The 19,632-nt window shown below is 33.0% G+C and overlaps 1 protein-coding gene across 1 annotated transcript in view; it reads left to right on the top strand.

Annotated features, from left to right (window-relative positions):
• Positions 1-19,632, top strand: part of Lrp1b (LDL receptor related protein 1B) — a 1,852,169-nt gene that overhangs the window by 1,569,049 nt on the left and 263,488 nt on the right. The window contains 6 exon segments of the mRNA XM_047543195.1: positions 271-399; positions 4,207-4,326; positions 13,620-13,733; positions 13,977-14,126; positions 16,670-16,792; positions 18,926-19,045. Of these exon segments, the coding sequence (XP_047399151.1) occupies positions 271-399; positions 4,207-4,326; positions 13,620-13,733; positions 13,977-14,126; positions 16,670-16,792; positions 18,926-19,045 (756 nt within the window).

Here is a 19,632-nt window from a genome sequence, read left to right as displayed (position 1 = left end):
TTTTCTGCACACATCCAAGAACCAAATAGTTAACAAAATACACAGACATAAAAGAAATAGTCATAAAACTCACAAAACATTTACTAGAGAGTAAGAACAAAAAATTGTTCCTGATAAGTTGAGTCAATGAATGCCATTAAGAATCATCCTTCATTGAATTTTATATTGATACCAATTGTAGTTTATTTTTGATTAAGGAATAAAATAGTCATGGTATCAAAAATTGTTTGACATTACCCAAAACATTGATTTCTTTTTTTTTTTTTTAAGCTAAAAATTCCTCTTGCAACATTTATTCTGAGTTTGAATGTGGAAATGGTGAGTGCATCGACTACCAGCTTACCTGTGATGGTATTCCTCATTGTAAGGATAAGTCAGATGAAAAACTGCTTTACTGTGGTAAGTGTCCAATATGCTACTTGACCATTACAAAGTACAGTTTCTGATTCTTCCTATGACTTTTTATTTGTCTTCCATTTTTAAACATGTAAAATTTATATTGATCAGTAACATGTAGGTCTAAGGCAATTGATTTGGCTCTTCTTGTGTTAAAATGAAGCACCTTATTTCCTATCCAGTAACCATGGGTATTCCTTGAAGAATTTTCTCATAATTTTTCATCTATGAAGTGCAAATTAAAACAAAGTGGGAGCCTATCTTTTAAATAGTTCAGTGATTCATCTTTAGCAGAAGGGATTAGGCTCACATTCTTTAAAATGTTAATCAGAAATAGCCGTAACTTTTGATTACTATAGCCTTACTGGGCAGCAAAGGTCCACCTCCAGTCAATAGCATGTGGTAGGGTTGGAATCAAAGTCTTATCCACTGTTTGTTTCTAGGATTAGCACAGAGGCTAGTATTTGGTGCAGAGGTCGATGGCCTTAGCCATGGTCCTCATCAAGTATGGGCTGTCACCAGCTGTGATTGTTGATGACACCAAGTAATATTCAATCTACATCTCCTCAGAAGTGGAAACTGGCTTTTCTGCCCTAGTAAACTATTTGCTGCTATATTTTTCCAATAAATTTACCTTCATGCTATTTTGAAATATAATGTGTTGTTGTCAACCATAGTTATCCCACAGTCCTGTAGAACATTAGAAGTTATTCCTCTTATCTAACTGTATCCCTCCACCCATCAATCATCATTTTTCCATCCCTCCCACTACTGACCCCTATCCAGGCTCTGGTAGCCGCTACTATTTTTTCTATTTCTTTGAGAAACTAGAATTTTCATGTATAAATGAGAATATGTGATATTTGTTTTTCTGTATCTGATTTACTTCTCATAATGTTATCTTGCTACATCATGTTACTGCACATGATGAGATTTCATTCTTTATGAGTGAAAAATGTACCATTGTGTATATATATATATACACACATATATACACATATACATATATATATACATATATACATATATATATATATATACACACACACACATATATATGCTGCATTTTATTTATCTATTTACCCATCAACAGACACCTCAGTTGATTCCATAACTTGGCTACTATGAATAAACATGCTAGTACAGATGTCTCTTCAACATGCTGATTTTAATTCCCTTAGATATTTGCTCCATAGTGAGATTGCTGGATCATATGGTAGTTCCATTTCTAGATTTTTGAGGAAGCTCCTTAATGTTTGCCATAATTCACATTCCTGCCAACAGTGTTCAAGGTTTTCTTTTTCTCCCAAATCCTGGCCAGCATTTGTTATCTTTTGTTCTTTTGATAATTTTCATTCTAAGTGGGGTGAGATGATAACTCATGAGATGATAACTCATTTCCCAATGCAAACCAATGATGACTAGTGATTTTGAAGCACTTTTTCATATATTTGTAGGCCATTTCTATGTATTTATTAAATTAAATATGTATTTTTTCCCATTGAGTTTCTGGAGTTCTTTGTCATTTCTGGCTCATAACAAACTGTTAGCTGTATTTTATGTTTTTTTCTTTAGTTTCTATTCCCTTTATTTTCACATTTTTGTTCTTTCTTTCCTTCTTCCAATTGCATGTTTGGTTTATTCTTAATTTTCTAGATCCTTGAGTTGTATTGGTAGGATTTAATTTTAAGTTTTTATACATTATTTGATGTAGGCATTTGTTGCTATAAACTGCCCTCTTAATATTGCTTTTGCTGTATTTCATGGGTTGGAGCATTTTGTTTTCAACAGTTTCAAGAAACTTTTATATTTCCCATTTGATTTCTTAATTGACCCATTGGTTGTAAAACAGAATATTATTTAACTTCTATGTATTTTTATGATTTTTAAAGTTCCTCCTGTAAATTTCTAGTTTTGTTCCATTGTGTTCTGAGAAGATGCATGGTATGATTTTATTTCTTTTAATTTGTTCAGAGTTGTTTTGTGACCTAACATATGGTCTGTCCTGGAGAATGTTTCAAGTGCTGGTCTGAAGCTATTGGGTGGAATATTCAGTAAATGTCTGTTAAGGACATTGATTGATAGTATAATTGAAACCCAATATTTCTTTCTTGGTGTTTTTGTCTGGAGGATCTGTCCTTTTATGAAAGTAATGTGCTTAAATTCTCAACTATTGTTGTATTAGAATCTCTAGTTTTCTTGAGAACTAATGATGTTTGATTTATCTAATTGGGTGCTCTGCCATTTGATGTATAGATGTTTACAATCGTTATTTCCTGTTGAATAATTATATAGTTACCTTGACTATTTTTATATTTTGTATTTAAAGTTTATTTTATTTGATGCAAAAATAGTTACTCCTGATTGCTTTTTGTTTCCATTTGCATGTTCTATCTTTTTTTCATGTCTTCTCTTTCAAGCTATGTGTATCTTTACTGGTGAAATGAGGTTTTTTTAGGCAGTATATAATTGGGTCTTTCTTTTTTGAGTCTGTTCAACAAGTCTGTATCTTTGTACTGAGAAATTTCATACACTTTTATTCAAGGTTACTATTGATAAGTAAGAGAATATTTCTATCTTTCTGTTAAATTTATTTCTGATTGTTTTTTGTGGACTTTGTTCCTTTGTTCCTTTCTTCCTCTTGTTTATTTTTGTAGTTTGGTGATTTTCTGTGTCAGTGGGGTTTGGACCTCTTTTTATCTTCTGTATATCTGCTCTATTATTGAGTTCTGTAATTTTTTATGTTTTGATGATTCTAGTTATTATCCTTTTCTTCAAGCGTAGGATTCTCTTAAGTATTTCTTTTTTTTTTTTTTTTTTTTTTTTTTTTTTTTTTGCTGTGCTGGGGATTGAACCCAGGGCCTTGTGCTTGCAAGGCAAGCACTCTACCAACTGAGTTATATCACCAGCCCTCCCTTAAGTATTTCTTATACAGCTAATATGGTGGTAAAAACCATTATTGACTTATGAGCCACACAAAAATGTTGTCAGGGTTAGAGTTGGCATGTGAGCCACTGCCTGCTATGGGGTTTGAATCATATCTGGTATCAGCTTTAGAATTGTACCTGAGGTTAAATCTTTGTTTCTGAACCTTTTACTCTTTTACTAGTATGGTCAACATAGCTCACTTATCTATCTTTTGGTTTCTTACAACAACCAACTAGCTCTAAGAGTCATAGAGACCATTAAATAAGTAAGTGCATATTTATTTATATTGAACACAGATTTTGGCAAAAATTTAGTATGTAAAACATGACAGCTATTATTAATAGTAGTACCTTCTGCCCCAAATAAAAGAATGTGAGAAGACCTTCATTAAGGTAAATAAAATTCAGAAGACAATTCATGTTCTTGGGAAATTTAGCAGACATTTGAACATAATCATAAAAGAAATTTATTGATATTTCTGCTTTTTGATATAAAGTCTTTGCAGAAACAAAGGAGTTGGTTGATGAACAATGAAATGTTTTTGTTATTTCTGAGGTAGATATTTGTTTCTTCTGAATTTAATATGTGATATATGTTTAGTCCCATGATACTTGACAACATTTGAGTGAGGGAAAATATTTGGGGTATAACTTGAAGAGATCCCCAAGTCTGAAATACTGAGTCAAGAAAAGTCTTAACTGAATGAACTACTCTTTGGTAATTGGTGATAATTATAATCCAGTGCTTTAATACTACAAGCACAGCTCCTGTTTTATGGAGCCAAAATCCAGTCAGTATGAATGAAGTCTTCTCTGTGATTTTCATTTTGTAAAAATATTTCTATATGACCTCTAAGTATGACTTTCAACTTTTTTTAATAAGAAAACAGAAGCTGTCGAAGAGGTTTTAAGCCTTGCTACAATCGTCGTTGTGTTCTTCATGGCAAGTTATGTGATGGCGAAAATGACTGTGGAGACAACTCTGATGAATTAGACTGTAAAGGTAAATATTTTTTGCATCATTCCAGTTGTATTGTTACAGTAAGTGTTTTAGTCAGCTATGTCACTGCTGTGATTAAAAGACCTGACCAGAACAACTGTAGAGGAGAAAATGTTTATTTGAGAGCTCATCGTTTCAGAGGTGTTAGTTCATAGAAGGTCAGCTCCATTCCTCAGGGCTCAAGATAAGGCTGAACATCATGGTGGAAGAGTATGGCAGAGGGGAGCAGTTCCTGGTTGTGATCAGGAAGCAGAGAGAATCCACTTGCCAGTTACAAATGTATACCAAAGCTACACCCCAATTCCCACCTCCTCCAGTCACACCCTACCCACCTTCAGTTACCACTCAGTTAATCCTTATCAGGGGATTAAATCACTGATTGGGTTAAGACTCTTTCAATCCAACCATTTCTCCTCTGAACCTTCTTACACTGTCTCACATGTGAGTTTTTGGGGGATACCTCACATCCAAACCGTAATGGTATTTCTTAAATTTTTCCAAAGTTTGTTGTAGTGGGCAATGTGGTTTATAACACCTAATAACACCTATGGATCACATTTGGTAAATGTTATTGGAATTGAACTGAAGATCAGTATGTTATGTGAAATAAGCCAGGCACAGAGAGATGGGTATTTCATGATCTCACTCATAAGTGAAATCTGAAATAGTTAGCTCATGGAAATTAAGAATAGAATGGTGGCTATCAAATCTGAGGAGCGGAGGAGGCGGGGGAAGGTAGGTCTATGGGTACTAATATGCTGTTAGATAAGAGCAAGAAGTTCTGTTGCACTATTAGCAGTGGAGTGACAATAGACAATAATGCAATATATGTTTCAAAAAACCAAGAGAGTATTTTTAAATTTTCAGCCTCCCTCCAAAAGAAGAGTTAAATATGATTTAAACCTTTAAAATATGTATACGTATTGAAATATCACATGGTATCCCACTAATATGTGCAATTTTTATAAATCCGTTAAAAATAAAATTTAAAATCATGACTAATTTTTGGTTTTAACTTCATTATTCACTTTTAAACTTGTTTTTTCTCACTACTGTAAGTTCTAGCTGCCTGTTCTTTGGACTTTTCTGACAAAAATAGGTAATACTGAATTTAAAGCTCCAAAATGTTCCCCTTTTCTCAATCTTGCTTTTCCCATGATCTCATTTTCCTAATGATTTGACTGGGAACCTTGGTGCTATCCTCTCTGTGATGCCTCCTTCCTGCATATTTTATCTCCTTTCTGTCTAATCATCCTCATATTTCCTAATTCTTTGTAATAGCTTTCCTGTTAATCCATTTTAAACCTGGATTGAATGTCCATTTAACTCTTTTCCTTGCCAATACTTTTTCAAATTCTTCCCTGTTATTTATCGTGCTAATACTACTTAACATTTCCCACATGACTGCTGGACATTCGAATCAGATTACCTTGGTCGAAACTCAGTATCAACACTTTTTGTCTTATTTTGTATAAAACACTTGAACAATCTGTTCCTCAGTTTCCCAAACAGTACACTAGAAAAAAATGATTCAATGAGAATATTAATATTAAATTAAATAGTAAAAATACTCAGAACAGTACTTAACATCAAATAAACATCATATAAGCATTTGTTCTTTGCTTTTCCTTTTTCCAATCACTGGCCTGATAAAGAACCACTAATAAAATATCAATGTTTGCATAATAAATGACATTTTTTTTTGTCTGACATTTAAAGCTTTCTAAAATTTGGACCCAATCTATATTTCCAAAGCAACTTTTTTTAAGAAGTTCACTAGTGAACACACTTTTGTGAGTGTGGTGCGTTAAGCATTAAGACATTGAGTTAATGAAATATGGGCCTCTTGCCCTCAAGAAGTTCAAACCCTAAGTGAAAGATTGCTATGTAAACAGATGAAGACGCATGTAAAGTGCTATGATTGCACATATAAGAACACACTTTTTTTTGTTAATTTTAAGTATTCTCCTAAAACTTCATAGACAACATTAAATTTATCTGAGTCTTAAGGTTTAAATAAGGCAGAAAGATCAAAACAGAAGACAATTCAAAGTAGAGGGACTAATATTGAAAGTTGGATTGCAAATGAGAGAATGGTAAAAAAAAAATAAAAAAATTATAGTCATTAAATGAAAAGGCCAAGACATGAAGTACATTATGTGCCATTTTAAGGAATTTTATCATGCAGTCAACAGAAGTCTTAAACCAAAGCAGGACAAATATGATCAAATTTCCATTAGAATAAAAAAGTAAGGAAAACTATTATTATGCAGATAAAAACTGTAATAATAACATCAGATAAAAAAAAAAAAAAAAGTGCTACTACACACAGCCAAAGCAACGATCAAGGAGGAGGACTTTAAAAGGTGGCATGAGAGAATGTCCTGAGTAATAAACAGAGAAATCATGAAGAAAAACATAAGAATTTGGAGGGGGGCAATTTTTGACCTGTTACAAAATTATGTGTTTTTGTTTGATTTACTTATTTTTCTGGACCTTTCTTTTGTGTGGGAATCTGGAGAAGACAATGAGAAGCATGTGCATTCTGGGGAGGAAGCACTTGTAGACAGTGAAAGGGAGCTGTTTCAAAGTCACATGGATGGATAGGCTTCTGGAGCTCCGATAGTAGATTTAGACTAGAAGTATTGATTTTTGTTTCTTTAAGGAAAGAATAAAAGCTGTGGAGTGTGTACAGAGTGATGGTTGTCTTAGCAGGGTGCATCAGAACTACTAGCTGCAATAAAAAATTGAAGATAATCATAACAAGAAGTGGAGCATAATACTATTTGAAGGGTACTCATAAGAAAATATTTTCTCAAGAAGTGAAGATGATTTCATATTTCAAATTGTTACATAGAGGGTAAGAAGGCAGGCTTGGACTAGAAGCATTCATCATGCTTGGTAAATGGCTGCAATGTCTCGACTACCTTCATGCAAGTCAGTTTAATAAAGTGGTGAGAGAAAACCAGATCACACGGAGTTAAGGCAGAAAATGGATGGTCAGGGAGTAAAGACAGTGAGTGGAGGTTGGTATAGAAAAGATTGATGGTAAAGGAAAGAGTGAAGTACAGTTGTGAAAGAAGGCTCTGCAGAGGTAAAGAAGAGAGAATGTTTGCAAGTCACCTTAGAGCTGTCGGGAAGGTTGGGAGGTGACTGTTTGTCATCTTATGCTGACTGACTCATGGACAACACTTGACTTTATTGTCATCTGTTTTAGTCAGTTTTTTCACTTCTATGACTAAAAGACCTGACTAGAACAATTAAAGAGGAGGAATAGTTTATTTAGGAGCTCACAATTTCAGAGGTCTATCCTTTATTTGCAAGCAGAAGAAAAGAGTATATTGAAGGCATTTATTTTAGTCAGCTTTTTTTTGCTGCTGTAAGTAAAAGATCTGACTAGATCAATTTTAGGGGAGGAAAAGTTTATTTGGGGGCTCATGATTTCAGAGGTCTCAATACACAAGACAGCAGGCTCGAATCCTCAGGGAGTGGTACAGGGAAGCAGCTCACATTACCAGGAAGCAGAGAGAGAGACTCTACTCTCCAGATACAAAATATATACCTCCAGTCCACACTCCCTAATGGCCAACTTCTCCAGTCACACCCTACCTACCTTCAGTTACCACTCAGCTAATCCCTATCAGGGGATTAATTCACTGATTGGGTTAAGACCATCACAACCCAATCATTTCTCCTCTAAACCTTCTTGCACTGCCTCACATGTGAGTTTTGGGGGACATCTCACATCTAAACCATAACAGCATTGAAGCAGTTAATGGTAAAAATATCAAGCTAAATATGAAAAAGAACTGAACAAAAACTATAGAAGGCATATTTTAAATGCAAAGGTTTTTCAAAAGAAATCATCCAAAGCTAATAATTTACCATGGGTTTCCTTTTCCTTTTTTTTTAATTTTTATTAGCACATTATAGTTTTATAAAATTTGGGGCTTCATTTTGACATATTCATAAATGCAGATAACATACTTTTCTCCATTTCAATCCCAAATATGATGTACCTTGACTTTTCATCTCCCTCTTCCTGATCTTTATTCTCTACTCTTCGGTCTTGAATTACTAATACACTTTTAATTGGTGCATCATGGTTATACTTAAAAGTGGAATTTGTTGTGACATAGTCATACATGGACATACTGTAATTTGGTAAAATTTGATTCCATATTTTTTTCTCTTCTTAGGAAATGAAAATTTGTTTTTAAAAGCAGTAAATAAATTAGTGTGTTTGGGTTTATGAAATATAGTACCTAGGACATGTTAGTTGTTTATTGAATTCTTACGTAGATGGTTGAAGCTGTATTATAAAATCCATTTTATTCTAATTAATGATATCAATACCAGCTACTGAACAGCAATGAAAAGCTCACAATGTCATTTCCACCTTTTTAGTTTAAACTCTTGACTTATGTGTAATAACTGTCTCAGCCATATTTTTGATCACAGAACAATGAATTCATGAATCAAGCATCTGTCAAAATCTTTCTTTTGTGAAAATAGTGTAAAACTTGTAGAAGTTGGATATTTTAAAATTAACAAAGTATAGGCCTTGAAGTTCTTTTAAAATGCAAATATTTGAAAGTAAAAATTGTTTATAGACACAGCACATATTTTATTACTTGTTAACAATTAGTGCTTTTAACTGGAGTAGCACCTGCAGATAAACAAATAGGTAGCTTTGTAGATGAAAATCTACTCATCTGTTGCATCTTCTATGTTTGATTTTTCTCTTGTCTAAAATTGGTTCACATAGTGAACACCTTGGTAGGGTGCTTTTCAAACCACAGAGGGAAGTCTTCACTCTTTCCATTTCTCATAAGCCAGCAGTGATTCAATGTGTACTTCTCAACCCCTGCTTTTCAGCACATAAAAGATGATGAAGGAAAAGGCATGTGTATGGGCTCAGGGAGAGGAGAAAAATATTTTAATTCCAAACATTCTCTTGCATTTCCTCCCTCTCTGGTCAACACATCACCAGGATACCAGAGCTTTAGTGTACATATATGAACATGTACAAATCATGTGCTAGTTTATAATCAAAATAAAATATTTAAAAAAATAAAATAGTAATGTCAATTGTCAATACATGCATGGGGACTTTCATAGACTGTAGTGAAAGTCTAAGATAGAGCTATCTGTAAATTATCTGAAATGCCATTGAATATTTGTTTAATTTATGCATCAATAGCATACATTACCATTTTTTTAATTCCTCAAGGGAAGAGTCTATTTACAGTATGGAAATGTATTTTATGAGAAATTAATGTTTGGTTTCTTCTTTTTTGGAGGAAAAAGAAATCCTAAATCCTCATCAATCCTCCATTTACTGTTTCTTTAAAGGTATTTCCTTCATTACTGAGAGCTTTAGACACCAGGTTATCTTGGGGGATATGAAGAGTTATTCAAAATTTTGTCATTTGTATTTCTCTTATGAATGTGTGACAGGTTGAGTGACTAGATTTTGGAAGAATGCATGATTTATGTTCTTCCTTCTATAAACTGCTTCCCTTGCAAAGTATATGGATTTTTGGCTCGCCAAAATGCTTTTAGGGAGACTGAGATCTGGGAGTTCTGAGGATACCTGAAGGAAAGGAAATTGGTGTTCTTAGGTTATCCTAAGTTCATAATAAAACTTTGAAAGGTTTCTCAAATAACCAGCTAGGGGAAAGGATAAATATGGCTAGAAAATAAATCAGCATTCCCTTTGTGTTTGCATTACCCTTGGAACCTAAGCAGTAAATTAAATAATTAAATTAAAGTTGTGCTTTGAAAGTAAACAAAATAGAAATAGACAAAAAATTTAATGCTATATATTTTTTTCTTCTTGTCAGCTTCCCTTTGTCACAGATTTGGTTAGGGGAGTTGGAATAGAGAATTGACTTACATTATTTATAAGGAACATTGAAAGAACCACAGAAAGACCAATCGATTTTACATCTTTCATATCTCATTAAATATTTTATCTGACATGGTAAAAAGTAAGTGGAAGAAATAGGAAAATTAAGGAAGTATATGAAGAAGAGAGTGGTTTTACTTTTGATCTACAATCCCTGTCAGATCTTCTTTCTTTGTACTATCTCATTGCTATTCCTGATGTGGATGCAGTATGTTTTCCCTCACATTTTGTAAGCTAATGTTTTCTTTTGGACTATCTAGAGGAAAAAGTCTAGTATTTCTCACTTGACTTATTGTTATTTGGACCAAATTATTTTCTTTTTTCTTTTTTTTTTATGACTGAAAAAGCCTGAGGGAAGATTGTCGAAAAACTTTCATATTCACTTAACAAATTAAAGATTCCAGTATTGTGCTCTCTCAAAATCACCCTAAGGGTAATACAAGTTTGAATAGTTTGCTGACCAAAACAAAGTAAGGAAAGAAAGTAGTTGAGGCAACAGAGAGGAAGAAGCATTTGTTTAATTATTTTATGAGGTTCCTGTTGTTTCCATGGATTTCTCATGTCACAAAATTCTCCTTCCTCGCCTACTCATACTGTAGATTTTAATCCCTGCTGCCATCTTGCTTCCACTCTAGGGACTTAAGAGGTCCAATCCCATTGACATTGGTTACTCTACTTAATCCTCTAGTAGTTCTTAAACTCTATAGCAAGTCATGGACTCTCTGGAGACAGGACTAAGCATAAAGGGACAATCTGTTCCTGTTTGAAAAAGTTGCCCTCTATAATAGGACAGCTGATTTTTTCCTCACCATGTTTCATCAGCTCTATTTTTAGTTAAGAAAATGGGAGAAAAATATATATCCTACGGATTTTCTCCTGTCCATTCTACTCTTCTGACCTCATCTCTTCCATATGTCTCTTTTAAATATCTTCTCCTAACCATTCCACACAACTTGACAGTTAAGTTTCTTTTCATTTAGTCAGAGTTCTTCTCCTTTATTTCTTCTCAGAATTCAATCTAAGATGTATTGAACTTGCCCCACTTTTCAACTTTTCTCATGATTTCTTCTTTACTGCTTCTTCTACCTCAGAGCTTCCAGTTCTATATTTGAAGCCCTATAAATGTAGACTCCTTCAATCTTCCATTTTCTTTTCCTTTGTTTGTTTCTTTTTTCTTTTTCTTTCGTACTTGGGCTTAAACTTAGGACTTCATGCATGTAAGGCAAGTGCTCTACCAATGAACTGCATCTCCATCTCTCTCACTTCTCCCCAGAATTTATTTTTTTCTTTTTGAAATGAGATCCTACTAAGTTGCCCAGGTTGGCTTCAAACTTGTGATCCTCCTGCCTCAGTCTCTGGAGTAGCTAGAATTACAGGGACATTTCACTACTCTGCCTTCCAGTTTTCTTAACTGATTGAAATGCCATCCTCCATGTTTAACTTGCCTCTTTAGTTTCTTACCACCCTTTCTCATTCTGATGGAATTCCTGCAGAGGATTCTCTCTGCAAACTTAGGAGATGGTCTGATGGTAAATTTGTCCCCTCTAGGATTTTTCTGGCATCTAAATTCTAACTTCAAATAAGCTGTAAGATAGAACTAAAAATGTGTTATGAGAAAATCCTTTATAGGTTTGCCTAGAAATATTCAAATTCTAAAATGCTTCATGGAGAAACACATCCTGTCTTCTAAACGAAGAGATTTTAAGAAATCATTTGGAACAGAGTTAATAAGAGGCTGCTGATACATAGTGAAGTCTAAAACAAAATGTAAATGATTGACTTGATTATCTACTGTGTTATATATTATATTTACTATTTCCATTAGGGGGAAAAAAAACTAAAACTAAAATGTAATAGAAAGGAATCACCAATTAGATTTTGCTTTTTAAGACATAAAAAAATAATAAAACAAACTAATTGTGTTCCTGTTTTGGAACAATGCATTTATCTCTACTCATATTGGCATTATCTGTTTTACATGCTAAGATGTTATTTATAATGAAAAAAACAGTGAAGCAATTATAATTGCAAATTGTAAATAAAACATTTATTCTAATCATCATTTAAACCCAAATAAGTATGCAATTTCAAGATACAATTAAATATAATAAGAGCAGTGCATTATGAAATACAAATGGCATACACACCCTTGAGTAAAATTTGCATATTTTAAGATACATTTTAACCATTTACAATTGATATAATTTGTATTTATAATTAAATAGGCTCTTTAAACTATCAACACTGTAAAAGGGGCATAATCAAAGAGCCCTTCAGGTTGTACATCAATATAATCAACCTGTGGAAATTTGAATTTGAAGTAAAACTTTCCCCTATGTTAATCTAACATACATACTATGCCATACATCTGTTCACAACATATTGCTGGAAACTATTCTGTGGGAATGAATGGGTAAGCAAAGTATAAAGGAGTATATGATGAAGAATAAGGCATTTTGTGCAAAGTGTATCCAATGACAGTAGCATATTGAAACTGAGTTCACCTAAGCATAGCAGAGAATTGCAAAGCTATACTTTCAAAACAACAGGGTTAAGAAATGCTACATGAGACAAACATCATTATCCTACACAGTGTGACTCTACTTTGTGTACAACCAGAGAAATGAAAGTTGTACCCCATTTGTGTACAATGAATCAAAAAATAATAAAAAAAGAAATGCTACATTTTTGTTTTCCTTGGCATAAGTCAACCATATTGCTTCTATCAAATGTTAATGATAGCCTTATTCAAGAGTATGACATAGAATAGATGACATTTTGGTAATGTTCATCTGTTACCTCTGAGTAAAAAGTATAGTTTCAGTTGTCTCCTCAGTATCTGTCTGTCTCTTTCTCTGCCTCTGCTTCTGTCTCAGTCTCTTTTCTGTCACAGAAGGGGATGCACCATTTCTTCTTAGAAATTAGGTTGGGATTTCCCATGAAGCACTAATTAAAGCATTTGCTTTTAGAGTCACAACCTTGTACTGCTGAAGATAGGAGAGTAATTTTCATCAACCTTCATTTCTTTGATGCTATCTCCATGCTGGACCAGTTCAGCCATGTGAGCAGCAAGGCACAGTACTTGCTTTCATGGAACTTAAAATTTAGTAGGGCTCCAGGTACATCAATCAGTGGTTGCAATTCAGTTTGATAAACACCACAACAAAGGGAATAATAGAGAAGATATATGATTATATGACAAGAGAAGCTGTAAGGTTCATTTAACCCAGTATTGCAGTGGGACTGGGAGTCCAGTTTGATTGCCTAGAGTTTAAAAAAGCCAAGTAAATAAAGTAATATGGCTTAATTAAAATACTTCAAATATAAAAGCAAGGAGTCATTTTGCATCTCAACTCTCCATTTATTTATTTGCATGTTTTTCTAGTTTCAACCTGTGCCACTGTTGAGTTCCGCTGTGCAGATGGGACTTGCATTCCAAGATCGGCACGATGCAACCAAAACATAGATTGTGCAGATGCTTCAGATGAAAAGAACTGCAGTAAGATATTCCACCACTGTTTGTTTGTTCTTGCCTGGACACCTTTGGCATTGAGTTGAACACTGTCCAATTTTTTACTGAGCTTCATCCAGAATTGATATATAATTAACCCCTGTTGTGTGGAATAATTGCATATTTATTTCCTCAAATGAAGTTAACTTTTCTTGCATTCTATGACCCACATAGAAGGCTTGTAATCTTTGCAAATGAGGTGTTTTCGGTTTTTTGTTTACATCCTTCTAGATAATACAGACTGCACACATTTCTATAAACTTGGAGTGAAAACCACAGGGTTCATAAGATGTAATTCTACCTCACTGTGTGTTCTGCCAACTTGGATATGCGATGGGTCTAATGACTGCGGAGACTATTCAGATGAATTGAAATGTCCAGGTAATTCGAGGGAAGATAAAGTCTTTGTGTTGAAGATTTAAAGAATACCTACTTGATTAAAATAAATTTGCTATTTTTTCTTCTTAATAATTCTCTTCTAAGTATGCTATTTGATCTTTTTAAATGAATTATAAAATGGAACTCAAGAAATCTGTCTTAAGATCTGTCCTTAGATCAAGTTTTTTCATGTTTAGTTCCTCATTAATACTTTTAAAATTTGTGATTAAGTCTTTAAGATGTATTATCTATAAAGATTCTGCAGAAATTTCATAAACCTTGACATATCTATTGATAGACTAACAAGACAGATAGTGTTTCTCACTACTGACTTTGCTCATGTTATATAGCCAATATTAGGGTGTTGATACAGTTTACACAATTTTTGGCATGATAGTTTGAGTAATAGTTATCATTGTTGGATCAAGTTCAGGCAGTAATATTTTGTATCTGCCTAGGAACCATCTTCATCTATGTAAGTTCTAAAAAGTATTTTCTGACTTCTTAGAAGAATGTCTTCTATGAAAAAGACCTGAGTGTTCTATTTAGGGACACTGAGCTTTTAAAAAGATTCAGAAGAGAAAGGTATTTGCTGGTAAAATTGGTACTTTTTAATTTGGATTCATATTGCTATTAGCCTCTGCCTACCCTGCCCTGAGTCACCTTTCCATATTTAGTTGGTGTGTAATTTTTAAAAAAATATTTTAAGAAATTATATTTGTGAGTATTTTGCATACAAGTTTATATAAACACGTCTACACAAACTACTAGGAAAAATTGATATTCATGATGGTTCATGATTGATTGTTCTCTGATACCTTTGTTTAAGGTATTCCAGTTTAAAAATTGCTAACTACATTCTCAGAGAAAGTGGAAAAAAATTCCTTGGAGGCACTTGACTGTAACTCATGACAGTTCTTCCTTATTTTAAACAAATTCCTGTTTTTAATAATGTAAATGCTTTTTAAATATAGAATTTTATTATTTTGGGATCATGAATCCTGTATGTTATGATTATTAATCCAAAGTTCTTTTTGCAATAATACCATTTCTTTTCTTTTGGTACTGGGTATTGAACTTAGGGGTACTTTACCACTGAACTACTTCCCCAACTCTTTTTAATCTTTTATTTTGAAGATAGGGTCTTACTACATTGCTGAAGCTGACCTCAAACTTATGAGTCTCCTGTCTCAGCCTATTGAGTTCCTGAAATTACCAGCACTATGCCTGGCACAATACATTTTATTCACTAGAGCTGTAGTTAATTTTTGAAATTATCTTGAAAGTACCATATAATAGATATTCATTGAATTGACATTTTATTTTATTTTTCATATTCTTTAAGTCTTTCTAGGGTTAATAAATAATAGAGTAAGCTTTCAGTACTGGTAGATAATTGTGATTTTTATACTGGGTAAGAAAGAAAGGGATACCCATGCTGCTTAATGAGACAAGTGGACACAGGCAGGAAGCCAGCGATAGGTCAGTCAAGATATTTTAAATGATATCTAGGCAGCATCCTAAAAGACCTCAGTTGTAAAACACATTCCAGATCTTGGGATTTTATCATGAATTTATTAAAAAATAAATTTTTATCTTTTTCAAAATATAAAATAGGGATACTTTTTTATCTTAAAATGCTCATCATGAGACGTTTTAGTGTGATTGGCATGTATACTTTAGGGTTGGCTTCTGGATTGGCTGTGGGCCAAGCTAAAACTATGGAAATGTGAAGGTATGTGAGAAGAGATGACATCCAGTACAGAGAAAAATTCAGTATTTTATATGTTCTCTTGGAAGCAGTAATAAAAATAACTTTGTAAGTTTTGAAAATTATAATTTACAAATTAATTTTATGTACAGACTTTTTATTCTTGTGATATTTTTCATAGTATAATAAATATCATGTTTATTTATTTTTACTTATTTTTGTGCTGAGTCTGAAGACTTGCTAAGCATACACTGTCTTTGGACTGTAACCCCAACCCCATAATAATCTTAGAGATTCTGATTTGACATATATTCTACCCTTAAAATAGAGAATATTTGCTTAATTCCTATCAAAGCACATTCAAAATAGAAAGCATTCAAAATAGAAAGCAGTAGGAACACTCAGCAGAGATCCACCAGTTTTAATTTTGTTGTATATGTTTACTCTTCATATGAAATTAAGAATAATTTTCATGCAAATATGATTCGTTGGTTTTAGATTCATTTACTTAAAAGTTGTTTCAGCTTTTTTTCCTTTACTTTAATCTTAATTATCTAATCTCCACACTACTTAATTTAAGCAGTTTTTCTTTCTGTGTCAGGACCTAGTCCTGAAATGGATATTATTAGGATATCCCCCTGTATCCTCTGCTCTGTGACAGATTCTTAGTTGTCTCCTGGTTTTCAGGACCCGGGCATTCTCCAGAAGAACATCTCATCTATTTGTATCCATTTGTTTCCTCTTCCAGTTCGAGGAATATCAATGTTTTATCTACCTATATTGAAGAAAATTAAAATTAATTTAAATTGACATTGCATTCTATATTTTGTCACAGTTCAAAACAAACACAAATGTGAAGAAAATTATTTTGGTTGTCCTAGTGGAAGATGCATTTTGAATACCTGGATATGTGATGGTCAGAAAGACTGTGAGGATGGACTTGATGAATTCCACTGTGGTAAGACTTTAAGTCTTACTTTAATTTTATGAACTCTGTTATTATTTACCTGTTGATGTTCTCTTGCATAGGGATTTTACCAAATATATTTAAATAGAATTTTATCTCAATTTTCACTTTTATTAAATAAAACAATGATAAAAAATAAAGTAAAATGAAGAAATTATAATGGAGGAGGACATCTTCCTGGGTGCAGTAATATTTTTTGACTCTATTGAATTGTTTCCTCCACAAATTTAAATAACATATTTATATTTTAATTTCCTGATATATTAACTTCAGGTGGGATTAGTATATGTATTTTATGCTATGAAAAATAAGAATTTGACATACCTTATACATTATACTCCTACCTGATATTGGCAATTATTATTATTTTAAATTTTGCATTAGTTATACATATAGCCTTAAATAGTATCCTTAAGCTTCTTTTTACCAAAACATTCATCCTACCTCCTAATTTCTCTGTGTGAATACTTTATTTCACATTGTCAAGGTAAAAGAGACTTTTAAAATTTATTTTATAAAATTTATGGATTTTGTGATTTTTCAGACCAAGGAAATTTCTAATAGAGAAAAGCAGCATATATACTCACTTTTAACACAAATAATATACACTGTGGTGAATAGACAGAGTAGAAAAAAGATTAAAAATGAATCTTCTATGAAATGTCAAACTCCTCTGAAAGTAAATGTCATAGTGAAATGAGGAAGTACATTTTGTTTGGTGAAGATCATATATATCTTTACATTAGAGCCAGATTCTGAACAAGACTAACAGAAAACTTGAAAAATAATTTCTGCAGATTCATAATTCCTCAATAGGGAATCATTATTTGATTGTGTCTTCTAATTTTGCTTCCCAGGCTTCAGTTTTCTAAATTTCTCTCTTTTCTTTTCTTTTTTTTTTTTTTTTGGTATTGGGAATTGAAATCAGGGGCACCCAACCACTGAGACACATCCTCAACCTATTTTGTACTTTATTTAGAGACAGTGTCTCACTGAGTTTCTCTTTTGCTGAGGCTGACTTTGAACTCGAAATTCTCCTGCCTCAGCCTCCTGAGTCACTGGGATTATAGGCATGCCACCATGTCCAGTCTCTCTCTTATCATATAACATTTTAAGTAAAAATGTGGTTCTTAAATATTCTTCCTGATTTAAACAAATACTGGTTTTTTTTTGACAATGGTTTGTATTTTGAACAATTTAATTTGGGAGGACTTTATTTTGAATGATTCCTGGGTGATAAGTGTGCTGGGTGGAGGGGGATCCTGGGGGTAAAGGAAAACAATAACAAAATTGATATTGGAAAGAAATGTAGTATGTTATTATAAACATCCAGTAAAAAAAAAAAAAAATCCACTCTTCGGATGAGTTTGGGTCTTTTTAAGGGAATGACATATAAACATCAATATGTTAAGTACCTATAGGCATAAAACTTTTGTTTTCAAACTAAAACCTCCTTAACAAACATATTTGGTCTGTATCCACCCCATTGTTGCCTTGCTTAATGTGTATTTCTTTTCCTGGTTAGTTTTAAAATAAATCAAAGTTAAAAAGGATTATTAAATGCACTTGGAATATTTATTTTATGTCTCCATCCCATACATTTTTAAAGAATGACAGTCTGGAATATACTTAGAGCTGAGTAGTCAGCACAGTGAGAAGTTCAAAAGCAAGTCCTATGAGAACCATGTTGAAGGAACATGGTATGTAACTTGGAAACAGAGGGAATATGCAAACTGTTGTCAAAATTTTATGTAGAGTTGTTACAGAGAAGAGGAATTTGGCTTGTTTTAGGGCTTATTTTAGAAAAGTCTAAGAAAGAACTTTCTTATTGTTCAATCTGTTCTAAGATGATCTCAATCAATATTTTTTTCCTTTTTTACAATTGACCCATAGTACACATATTTTTGGGGAACCAGGTGATGTTTTGATATATGTGTGCATTGTTATAATGTTCAAGCAGAATAGGTATATATATGGTGGTAAAAACATTCCAACTTGTTTCATTTAGCTTTTTAAAAATATACAATCTATTATTCTTATGTGTACCTACTGTGCAATAGTACACCAGAGCTTATTTCCCCTAGCTCTTCCACCTAAAGCAAGCTGACTTGTTTGTTTTTCTAGATTCTTCTTGCTCTTGGAACCAATTTGCTTGTTCTGCACAAAAATGCATTTCTAAACACTGGATTTGTGATGGAGAAGATGATTGTGGGGATGGATTAGATGAAAGTGACAGCATTTGTGGTGAGTAGTTTACTTTGTGATCTCAGTTTTTAACCACTCTGTATGCTTTTTGCTGTCTTTGTTTCCTAATATATGAAAATTATCACTAAATTTACAGGACCAAATCTATGTAGCCATATTTATTATTTTTATGATAATCTATTGTTTTACTGATTTTATATATACAGTCATTATTTAATACATAAGATTTTTCCACAATATTGCCACAATTAGTGTTTTTGGACTCTTATTTCTAGTTTTCAATAACTTCTTTGCAATAAATTCAATGATTAAGATTGCTGGATCAAATGGTTAAACACTGGACTGGGGATATGGCTCAGAGATAGTGCATTTGCTTAGCATGCACAAAGCAAGCCCTGGGTTCAGTTCCCAGTACCACACACACACACACACACACACACACACACACACACACAAATCAAACACTTCTTTTGATGACTCTTGTTGTATATTGGCAAGATGCCCTCCAAAATTAGCAGATGAACTCATACTGCCACAAATGACATATGTTGTTCATGTGACTGTGTGTGTGTGTGTTTTATACTGAGTTGTTTTAAATGACAGGTGAAGGAGGGCAACTGCTATAT

Source organism: Sciurus carolinensis, chromosome 3 (assembly GCF_902686445.1).
Source record: "Sciurus carolinensis chromosome 3, mSciCar1.2, whole genome shotgun sequence".
Lineage (NCBI taxonomy): Eukaryota > Metazoa > Chordata > Mammalia > Rodentia > Sciuridae > Sciurus > Sciurus carolinensis.
The sequence above is the reverse complement of the archived record's forward strand: the minus strand, read 5'-3'. Positions and strand labels throughout refer to the sequence as shown.